Here is a 12,345-nt window from a genome sequence, read left to right as displayed (position 1 = left end):
ATTTATTGCAAGAGAAACTGTTGTTCAAGGGCTAAATTTCAGCAGAAAATGGGCACAACTATGCCCTGACCTATGATTAAAACTGATATCAGATTAACTTTTATTGCTATTTATTTACCAAGTTTGATAAATTTAAAATCAAAGAATTCACATTTTATGCTAGGAACTTTTCCTTAATCAGCCAGAAAAAGGACTGACGTTAAGTGAACTATATGAGCCTCATTCTCAGATAAATAGGACTTAATGTATGCGCAGTCTGCACAGCTAATCTAATCTGGATGACACTTTAATAGGGCTTAATAATGTATGTGCAGTCTGCACAGGGCCAATCTGGATGACACTTTAATGGAAATTAATGTATGTGCAGTCTGCACAGGCTAATCTGGGATGACACTTTAATAGAAATTAATGTATGTGCAGTCTGCACAGGCTAATCTGGGATGACACTTTAATGGAAATTAATGTATGTGCAGTCTGCACAGGCTAATCTGGGATGACACTTAATAGGGCTTAATGTAGGGCAGTCTGCACAGGCTAATCTGGGATGACACTTTAATAGGGCTTAATGTAGGTGCAGTCTGTACAGGCTAATCTGAGATGATGCTTTAATAGGACTTAATGTATGTGCAATCTGCACAGGCTAATCTGAGATGATGCTTTAATAGGACTTAATGTATGTGCAGTCTGCACAGGCTTATCTGAGGTGACACTTTAATAGGACTTAATGTATGTGCAGTCTGCACAGGCTAATCTGAGATGATGCTTTAATAGGACTTAATGTATGTGCAGTCTGCATAGGCTAATCTGAGATGATGCTTTAATAGGACTTAATGTATGTGCAGTCTCCACAGGCTATTCTGGAATAGACACTTAAGCACATACATGAAGCCCCGTATCCCAGCAGAGCACCTCTCAGATACTACTTGTTGTTCTTATTGCAGCTGTTGCTGCTTTGACCGGGCCATAGACAGAGGTGGAGAGAGTCCGACGCCAAAGTTGCCACCTCAAACCTGGGAATTCTCAACAGCAACTGTTGTTAAATGGCGTCAATCACATACTGGCATAAGGTTCACATTATTCGAGAGCACTTATCGAGGTCAGTCGCATTAAGGAACAAGTCGATGCTGGGATGGAAAGTCAAACTCGTCAAGGCTCCCGCTGTAAGAAGTGTTGATGTAGCCAACATGGAGAAGATGTTTGGAGGTTTGCTACTCTGACGCAAGACGTTTTTGTGCTGATTACTTAAGCGAAGGGGTCAGGATAGTCATCTACTTCACTTCAACGATGTTTTATCTTGGCGCTTAAAGTGTTTGCTGAAAAGAAAATAGAAGGTTAACTAAAACCCGATTGGTTAAGTTTTAGTGACAAATGAATTTGCCCTGCAACAAAATACTTTACACACCTGGCTTTTTTATGCCAAACGTTGCGTCTATAATTGATATTTAGAATATCGCAATTAATGATTCACCAATAAGAACTCAGAATAGCGTTGTAATATCAAAATGTTATGCCCAAAAAACTTAATATTGAAAATTTTGGGTTTATAAACCGCAAAAAATACATAGTAAAGTACAGTCTCATAGCAATGTGTAATACTTTTTTTAACAAGAGATGTGTATGTCAGAAACACAATGCCCCTACTGTGCCGCTTTGATTATATATTTTTGTTTTTGATTATAACCCCTTTACAATAATTTCTTCCCATGTAAAAATGATCTGTACCTTCCAAATGATAAATATAAATTATCTCTCTTTTAAGCGTGGTTACTTCCATTGGATTTGTTTGTTTTACCTTTTATCTTCAGGATGACTTTGACCTTTCACCACTTAAATTTTGCAACGTCCGTGAGATACACATGCATGCCAAATATCAAATTGTGATTTTTAATATTGCAAAAGTTATGGCCTATGTTTAATTTTTTCAGACGGACGGACTGACGACAGTTCAACTGCTATTTTGCCACCCTACCGGGGCATAAAAAAACAAAAACAGGCATGACTTCAGTAATTTTAAGTGCGAGACTTCCTTCCCCTTAATTGTTTTGACTAAAATAACTTTCATTATGAAACTAAACAACTTTAAATGTGAGAATTAACAACTTAAAATGTAAGACTACATAAGTTTAAATGTGATACTTGCAAATTTAATTGTAAAACAATACAAACTTTTAACATGACACTAAACAACTTAAAATATGAGACTGTGCACATTTAAATGTGCACAACTTATTACGCGAGACTAAACAACTTTAAATGTTAGACAATACAACACGTCATAAGACACAATACTGTAAGTATATGAGTACTTGATCAAACACGTATTACCTATGGATTAGACAGAAATGCAAAAACAGATGAAAGTCTATGGGAATTAAGTATATGATACTCTGTCTTGCTACCAGGGGCCATTATACTAGTAATTATAGCCTATTATGGTTAAATCTATTATATGTACGTGATATTGAATCGATACTAATTGATGTCTACATTTTATGCCATTGTTTTTGTAAGACAGACCTTAGATGTAAAGTTTAGTCACTAGCGTTGAAAGTGTGTGCATAAGGATATGAAGCAGTATAGTGATTTTGACTTTGCAAACATCCAGTTTCTAATTTAAATAACAAGAGTGCCAAACTGTCACAAGATACGCCCGTTCGAAGGTTTGGACACCATGCTCAATGCTTGAAAGTGTCCTCAAGACCTAGTTATTGACCCGGCATGACCCATATTTGAACTTGACCTAGATATCACTTAGATGTAACATCTGACTAAATTTGGTGAAGATCAGATGAAAACTACTCCAATTAAAGAGCGGACACATGCTTAATGCTTGAAATGCACTATGTGACCTCGTTTTGACCCGGCATGACCCATGTTCGAACTTGACCTACATATCATCTAGACACAACTTCTGACCAAATTAGGTGAAGATCAGATGAAAACTACTTCAATTAGAGAGCGGACACCATGCTAAATGCTTGAAATGCACTAAGTAACCTCGTGACCTAGTTTTTGACCCGGCATGACCCATATTTGAACTTGAGCCTACATATCATCTAGACACAACTTCTGACCAAATTTGGTGAAGATCGGATGAATACAATTTGAAATAGAGTCCGGACAAAGTGGCCCCTTTGAAAATGCACTTATTGACCCTATGACCTAGTTTTTGACCCGGCATGACCCATATTCGAACTTGGCCTAGATATCAACTAGATGCAACTGCTGACCAAGTTTGGTGAAGATCGGATGAATACAATTTGAAATAGAGTCCGGACAAAGTGGCCCCTTTGAAAATGCACTTATTGACCCTATGACCTAGTTTTTGACCCGGCATGACCCATATTCGAACTTGGCCTAGATATCAACTAGATGCAACTGCTGACCAAGTTTGGTGAAGATCGGATGAATACAATTTGAATTAGAGTCCGGACAAAGTGATGCCTTCCGCCCGCCGCCCGCCCGCCCGCCGCCAAGGGGTTTCACATAATACGTCCCGTATTTTATACGGGCGTATAAAAATCATAATCAGTTATACGTGAACACAAATACTTAACAATTTAGAATTTTTTATTTGTATTTTAATTGTACTAAGTTTCAACTTATACAGCTTAATAAGGCAAGTAACTCTGTTGCAACCTATCAAACATTTTTTTGGCAAATATTGCATTGTAAATTTTAACCAGTATTAAATATTTTTTTTTTTTAAAGACTTTTTGTGGAATGGGGCTGAATTTAGGCCCAATCTTTGACAAAATTAATAGCACTGTAAGGTCTCACCTGAAGCTCAGAAGCTGAGCTGATATGCTGGCCTCACAGATATTGTTAAGGGCCGAGATTGAGTTCTGATTAACTTCGGGTTGAGAGTCGAAGGGCGTACTGGACCATACAACAAATCTGGTGTCATGTTTTTACGCCTTCATTAGTCTCAATTCAATGCGATGCCTTTTGGGCTCGGAGTGCAAAGTGCTCATAACAAAACTGGACGTGTTTACTTTTAGCAACTTGTTTTCAAAAATGGGCGGAATTCGCGTCTGAGGCGCACCACATGAATAGATTGTGCGCTGAGGACAGTCCGTAACGCTACTACTGTCCTAACTATCTACAGCAGATACACTTCTAAATGAATCGTTTCAATTGTTCCTTGATTTGCTCTCATTCCTAGCTGAATATATAGCTGTCTTATAAAGAATGAAACAAATTATTCAACGTTTAATTCTTCGTGAGATACTTTGTGATGTCCACAGCGAGAACTAACTGTAAGCGTTAACTGTTAGCGTTACCATAAGTACTGCTATAACGTCTCGCTTCTGTAACACTCATCCTACTTGGGCACTTGAGCTAAACAAAACTACTCGGGCATGCTTGGGGAAATCTCGACACGGACATTTCGGTTGTTCATAACAGCGCGTGAAAACTTGACGTGCTGTGGATTTTTTGCAGAACAGACTTGTGTAACGATGCTGATCCCTTGTGGCCGGTGGTCCAGTGGGAGGAGCTCGGGATCAGGAGAGGGAAAGGATCATTCTGTATTGGGGCTCCTGCAGGCCAGACTGGTGCTGTTGCTTGGCCAACTCAATATCAATGCTGGTGCTCTCCTGAAAACAACAACACTAGAGTGGGGGATATGAACTTGTAACACATTTTTATATTACATTGTATAATACACTACATATATGCCTCTTGATTGGATGTGAAGGTTTTCAACAGCAAAACATAATTATCTGAATTTCTAATTTGGCATTTCATTGGTGCCTTGTCCTAAATAGCAATTAATGAAAATTAATGCACTTAAACCATTTCGTATTAAAACATTAAAAGTGTTGGCTTATGCTTTAATAACCTGTTAATTAATAATTATTATTCTTACTTAACTTTCAGTCTTATTTTATAAGCCAATTTGCCGCTCATCAATATTAGAAGCTTTCGTCCCAGATTAGCATGTGAAATCCACATAAGCAAATCAGGGAGGACACTTTCTGACGATACTGGATTTTCACAAAAGAAGATACTTATTTTCAACAAAACATACCTTTAAAGAGGTAATTGTTGTCCCTAAGTAGCCTGTGCAGACTGCACAGGCTAATCTGGGACTACAATCTAAGCACATGCATTAAGCCCTATTTTTTCACAGCGCGGCTCATTGATGTTTTTAGCAAGTTTTTCCTGCATAACAACAAAAACAAGGGCTGTTTGTAAAACATGCATGCCCCCCATATGGGCTGTCCGTTGTTGTGGCAGCCATTGTGTGAATACGATTTTTGTCACTGTGACCTTGACCTTTGACTTAGTGACCTCAAAATCAATAGGGGTCATCTGCGGGTCACGATCAATCTACATATGAAGTGTCATGATCCTAGGCAAAAGCGTTCTTGAGTTATCATCCTAAAATCATTTTACTATTTGGGGTCACTGTGACCTTGACCTTTGACCTTGTGACCTCAAAATCGATAGGGGTAATCTGCAAGTCATGATCAATCTACCTATGAAGTTTCATGATCCTAGGCGTATGCGTTCTTGAGTAATCATCCAAAAACCATTTTACTATTTCGGGTCACCGTAACCTTGACCTTTGACCTAGTGACCTGAAAATCAATAGGGGTCATCTGCCAGTCATGATCAATCTACCCATGAAGTTTCATGATCCTAGGCGTATGCGTTCATGAGTTATCATTCAAAAACCATTTTACTATTTCTGGTCAACGTGACCTTGACCTTTGACCTAGTCACCTCAAAATCAATAGGGGTCATCTGCAAGTCATGATCAATGTACCTATGAAGTTTCATGATCCTAGGCCCAAGCGTTCTTGAGTTATCGTCTGAAAACCACCTGATGGACGGACCGACCGACAGACCGACATGAGCAAAGCAATATACCCCCTCTTCATCGAAATTTAAATTCACACTAGACAACAATTCCAAAGTAAACCATCATGTCATAAAAGTTGTAAGACATATTACAAATTAATAAATATGAAACAATTTAATGGCAACAACTCACTGCTGGTACATATTGACAGTTCTCTCCCTTGTTAGTGTAAGCTAAATTTATTAAAGGCCACAATATACTAAATGATTTCCCTATATAATTCATATAAAAGCGACAAATTAAAGAGAAAATAAATGCAACATTTTGAACATAGAGACCACCATAACCATACTTTTACTGAAAGTTCATTCTAAGCTGAATCAATTAAAGCAATAAAAAAGATATGTCATGTTAAAACCAAACATTAACTTTACTCAAATCAAACTCTACTTCTTTTGCACCTTAAATTTTCCGGCCATTTTCTAGTGCAATGTAACTGTTTTCAGGTCAAATTTGTACTTAAGTCTCTATATTTTTATCATATGTCAGGGATTAAGTAGTGAGCACCTTTTATTTCCCTTTCAATATATCCAAGAGATAAAGGCAGAACACCAGTCTAAAGTGTAAAACATGGCCTCGAGTAAAATATGATTTTTTTTTATTGAGAACAGCCCAACATAAAACAATTATTTAGTATAATGTTACCTATAAGAAAACCTGAACTGTTTAAAACGCAAAAAATATGCACTTCCTTATCATTTTTCATCTATCCTCAATGTGCTGCTAAATTTTAGATCGATCCTTCACATAGAAATGTTTGAACAATGAAAATTATTATAATAATGCCTGATAAGACATATGGCTTCCATTGTCGATGCTTAGATTTATAAAGGGCTTTCAAGAGCAAATAACATTAACTTATATAACATTATACAGTAAATATACTGTAAACTTCTTATATGCTATATCGAAGAAGAAATATAATATTATTAAAACGTGTTTGGGCTTCTTTCAGTGCAAATTTGTGAGTTTAGAGGTGCTCAATACGAGTTTCTCTACTTTTTATCATCCCCCGCCATAGGCGGAGGGATATTGTTTTGGCGTTGTCTGTCGGTCCTTCCGTCCGTCCGTCTTTCCTCCCGTCTGTCCGGAGCCATATCTTGTAAGTGCTTTGGTGGATTTCATTGAAACTTGGTATGAGTATGCATATGGATAAGAGGATGATGCACGCCAAATGGCATTGTACACCATGAGTTAATAACAGAGTTATGGCCCTTTGTATCGTGAAAAATGCTTTTTGTGTGTCCGGAGCCATATTTTTGAAGTGCTTTGGCGGATATTATTGAAACCTGTAATGCGTATATATATGGATAAGAGGATGATTCACGCCAAATGGCATTGTACACCATCTGTTAATAACAGAGTTGTGGCCCTTTGTATCTTGTAACAATGTTGTTTTGAGTGTCAAATATAATAATTTTGTGTCCAGAAGCATATTGGCGTGGGCTATCAATTCAACGAATTTGCTTGTTTTAATTATTTTCCCATACAAATTTCCCCATTTAATTATTTTTCTTTACGCTTTCCAATACTCGTTAACTCCATGAAACAAAACGCATTTATTCCATGAAACTAACAAGAACGCATAATATCCTGTGAAAAAATGGTGGTTTTATGTAAATCATGCTCCTTTGTAACGGGGCCTGTTTTGACCAAAAAAACAACAACACTGTATACACAATGAAAACTTACTACCTCCTCGCAAACAGACTCTATACGGCATTAGACGGAATAGATTCCAATCAAATAGGCTTAATTAAATATCTCACAGCTTTATAAAAACTCAAGGCCTGCATGGGGATGACAGAAATTATTGCGGTGTTGTGTTTCTGAGGTGTCTGTATCGGTAAGTTGGAAAGCATCGAGCTGGAGAAGGGTTTGAGTAATTGATCATCAAGTAAAATAAGTTGTACTGAAAACACTATATACACAAGAATAGACGCCCTTTTACCTTCTGTTAAATCATATCATATCATTCTCGTCCACTTCACTTATTTATACACTGCAAAAACATTATTATTCGCGGGACATTATTTTTTTATTGATTTCAAGGGTTGAACGATCTACAAATTGAATACAAACACACTGACACAAATTCCATATTTAGGGCCCTCACACTACTTTGGGGGAAGGGGTCCGCAGCCCTTAGGAGGGGGAATTTTCGCGGCGTTTCCCTTTTTGGGTGATTTTGTTACTTACTCTCTCATTATTTCATTTGTACATGTTTGCACTATATTCATTGCATTTTTCATAATGTAGTATGTTTGAAAAGATTAAATTGAAATAGAATTGAGATATAATGATTATGAGACACATCTTCCTATTAAAAAAAAATAAATCTTTTTTTAGGGGGAATTTTTCCACCCAAAAGGGGAAAAAAGTATACTTTTCAGGGGGGAGACTGCTGCCGAAATTCGGCGGCAGATTTGATAGATTGAGGGCCCTGAATATTTATTGTTTCCAAACTGAGAAAGTCACGCATTAATTTCCACGTCCATGAAAGTCTTTTTTTAACCACAAAATAACATGCGGAAGAATATATATGATTTTACAATAAACAAACAATTTAAAAGGATATTTTACCTTATGTAAATTCATACCATTCTTTTCCACCTCATCTTAATAAACAGGAAATACACAAGCAGGGCTTTTCCTTGAGTATTCATGGGTCTGTTTAACGGACCCATACCCAAAGTGTGTTATATGCTGTTCCTTATGAAAATTATATCTCAATTATGTTTCAATTAGATCTAACAAAGTTTATAACTATTATAATAGGATTTTATTCCTATAATTTGAAGTATAATTAAAACTTATTAAATGTGTTTTCCCAAATCAATGGACTTTTAGCACGAAACAAATTCAAAATCCCAAAATTGCATTTTTTCCCAAAGTGGCCAAGAAAAGGCATGACAAAGCGTCTCTTTTACCTTCTGCGTCATGCTTGTCTCCCACATCCTCAGCATCGTTGTCCCGACTGTCAGCAGCAACTGGAGCAGTAGAATAGCTCGATGTATTTCTTGTATGTATATTTAGGACTTACACACATTGATATAAATGTAATAAAAATCAATAAGACATGTTCAACATCATAAAATATGGCAAATTAATAAATCTCACATTTAGTGTTACCTTTCTGTAAACATTGCATAAAATATCAATACATACTCCTCCAAAGATTACTTAAACGTTACAATGTCATATTTTATTAAAAAAGTATTCATCCATATACATTTCTTACATGGCATGGTGTTTATAGAAATGAAAGTCTAAAAATAGCCTCAGTTGCTATATATATAATGTACATGTGCATATATGTAGAAATATTAATTTTTCTGTTGAAATGCTTTGTTTTTTCATGCAAAGTTTACAAGAACTAAATGTTAGGACCATAATGACACAAATGATATGGCAACATAACATAATATGCATTAGATCTAATGTTCTAACAAAAACCCTCACATTGTATAATCAGATAACAATATGTGTACATAAATTATTTGTATCTTTAACTACCCACTTAATGTTGTATTGTAACATCACACACTACTATGTTCGTATGCTAAACAACACATTGTCATTGAAATACTACTCACTAATTACAACAACTAATACATACATGTACACACTATTCCACTCTGAACACCAGGATGTTGTCTCCCCACTGTCCCACAATGATTGATGATGTGGTGCTGCTGTAGCAGACTGACTGTGGCCTCCTCACTCCATCCCTCTCCTTAGTAGCCAGCGTAGCCAGCTTACTCTGCCCCTCCCAGCCCACCTGTAGTACAGTGTGGGACAGCCATCCACAGACCAGCACCTGGCCTGCAGGGGTCACATGTAGACCAGATGGGCCACGTAGTGCTGGGTCTGAGTATGTAGCCAGGAGTGTGCCATCCCTGGCCAGGGTGTGAAGCTTGTACTGGGACCAGTTAGTGATGTACAGCCTGTCTCCTGTGGGACTCACAGCACACCTGTCTACTGCAAAACAGAGTTACATCAAGATATTGAATTACTGTAAATGTTAAATAATCTTATTAAACATACTGCAGTGATATTGTATTACACATATGTTGTTATAAAGAGGCCTTTACACATCTAAAATATATGCATACATTTCAATGATTCAATAGTTAAGCGTGACAATAAACTTCAGTAGCAGAGCTATTGTATTAACGTTTGACATGTTGAAATGCGACTGTTGAGTAAGATATGAATTGAAGCAAAACAATTACACAGATGGAAACAAATACACATACTGAAACAATTGAACAGTTCTATCAACAGGTAAACATATTGTACATGTACAATCATTTTACAACCACAAAATTAAGACAGGGTCAGAAAGTGTCTCACTGCCAGGAACTCAGTTTCTATTTATAGACATGCCATGTAGTGACAGTCAAAATACTTCATTACTCATGTTTATAAATCAATATTTCTGAATCTTGTTTTGGCTTCAATGTACTGTAGCATTCAAAGGGCACATATGAATTAAAGAACAATTTTTTTATAATACATCAGCAGGTTTTTTGCTATTACATCTGAATTTTATTTTATTATCATCTCACAAAGTATGTAACTATAATTTATATTATTTTTTCAAAATAACAAGATAAAGGCCTAATGGGTCAATATTTGTTGATTAAAAAAATAAATCCCAACTCGGTTCATTTAGTCAATAAAAATTCCCAAATTTGTCATTGTATGAATTTAAAATAACACAATTTGACTAGACTCCTTTGTCCACAATGGCTAGACAAATCCCTGTACATAATACACATGTTATCAGGATGGATTCACCATGATTCTTACCTGTCCAATCAGCTGATCTATCTTGGTAGAGACTGCAGATCAGTTTGCCACTCAATGTGTATTTGTACAATTCTTTACCAGAGGTGACAAAAAGGTCTCCTTGGTGATGGGTAATACATGTACATTTATGTTGTAACTGAAACTTCCTGCCAGAAACAAGCTTTCCCTGGTTGACAGTGATAAACTGGACCTCATGTATCTTGCTATCATGGTCATTCACAGCCACTGCAACCTCACTGGATGTGATCAAACATATGTCCCATGGCCCAGCAGTCACATCCCAGTGATTCACCACCTGGTACTGCTGGTTCAGCAGCTTGATCCTCTTATTCTTCGAGTCTGCGACCAGCACCTGCCCATCAGTCAGAACACATATGCCTGCAATACTACATTCATATGAATCACTTGGTATTCTCACATTGTGCACAGACTTCCGCTGGACGTTAAACGCCTTGCCTAACTTTCCTAGCAGAGTCAATGCCTGCTGTATTATATGCTTACATTTTATGCTGGCTATAAGACAGAGCTCCTTATTATCTCCAATTTTCTGAACAAGTTCATGGAATTGTGACAAGTCATTGTGAAGAGTGGTGCATTGATGAATAGAACTTGTAACTGACTCTTTAATACTTATAACTTCATCTTTCATCTCGTTAAGTGCCTTCGCAGTAATATTATCGAATTCATTCATGATAGAAACAACACTCCTACACATTTCTTCTTTTAAATATTGCTCATTTCCGCCTGATGTACCCACAGAACTATTACCACACTCATCAATATTAGTATTTAAATTGCCACGCATTTGTTCTATCATGAGTGCCCCATGTTCCTTGTATGTTCCCTGCAATGACTTAACGCTTGCCTCCTGACTGATCTGAAGGTTTTTGATTTCTCCCAGGACAGTTTCCAGCTCCACTGACAGTCCCTGTAGGTATGTGGGCTGCGTGTTGGTCAGCTCATTAATTGGAGTCACTTTACTGCACTGGCTGAAATAAACAATCAATACATGTACATACCAAGGAATAGTCAGTGATATTATGTAATGCTTCAAACAAGTATACATTGTCAAATAAAAACAAACAAGGAAAATAAATGAAAGCTTTTTTCTAAGGCTGGAGGTATATAGATTTGCCCTTTTCCCTTAGTTCTTCCATCTTCGTGACTTTTCTGTTACATATAACTTATGTAACACCTATTCCTACAACTTTACGAGAACAGTAAACAGGCATGTGAGTTTGCGCACCTCTATATTTTGGTTCCGTTTTTTTTCAACATAATTTATACAAAAATTACATTTTAAAATATGTGTTGACTGAAACTTTCCATAAATTATTACCATTGTGTTGATATATTTTGCACACCTGCATATATTGATATGTTTCTTTTCAACATGCCCAGAGTTATGACCCCTTTTTAGCAAAGAAATTAAATTTTTTAATTGTGTTGTGAGAAACTCAAAGAGTACAGCTGATAGTGAGATGAAATTTTATAAAAAATATTAAACACCATGTGAAATACCGCACCTTGATATTTTTGTTAAATTTTGTCATAAGGAGAGTAATGGCCCTATAGGCAAAATATTTTATTTTGTTAATTGTGAGAAGCGTAACTCAAAAAGGATTTTTGATAGGATATATTGATTACATTCAGGAACATAT

General features: G+C 36.6%; 1 protein-coding gene across 4 annotated transcripts in view; it reads right to left on the bottom strand.

Moving 5' to 3' along the window:
* Positions 1-1,299: 1,299 nt before the first annotated feature.
* Positions 1,300-12,345, bottom strand: part of LOC127864858 (uncharacterized) — a 322,960-nt gene continuing 311,914 nt past the window's right edge. The window contains exons 2-6 of one of the 4 annotated variants that reach the window (XM_052404757.1): positions 10,685-11,673; positions 9,489-9,850; positions 8,800-8,859; positions 3,781-4,598; positions 1,300-1,313 (exon numbers count right to left, since the gene is read on the bottom strand). In XM_052404757.1, coding sequence (XP_052260717.1) covers positions 9,498-9,850; positions 10,685-11,673 — 1,342 coding nt within the window. In that variant the 3' untranslated portion in view covers positions 1,300-1,313; positions 3,781-4,598; positions 8,800-8,859; positions 9,489-9,497. Of the gene's footprint in view, positions 1,314-3,543; positions 4,599-8,799; positions 8,860-9,488; positions 9,851-10,684; positions 11,674-12,345 lie in introns of those variants that run through there. The other 3 variants (XM_052404759.1, XM_052404758.1, XR_008042315.1) reach the window with 3 other exon arrangements.

This window comes from Dreissena polymorpha, chromosome 1 (assembly GCF_020536995.1).
Source record: "Dreissena polymorpha isolate Duluth1 chromosome 1, UMN_Dpol_1.0, whole genome shotgun sequence".
In the NCBI taxonomy this organism is placed as follows: Eukaryota; Metazoa; Mollusca; class Bivalvia; order Myida; family Dreissenidae; genus Dreissena; species Dreissena polymorpha.
This window is presented reverse-complemented; position numbering and strand designations above follow the sequence as displayed.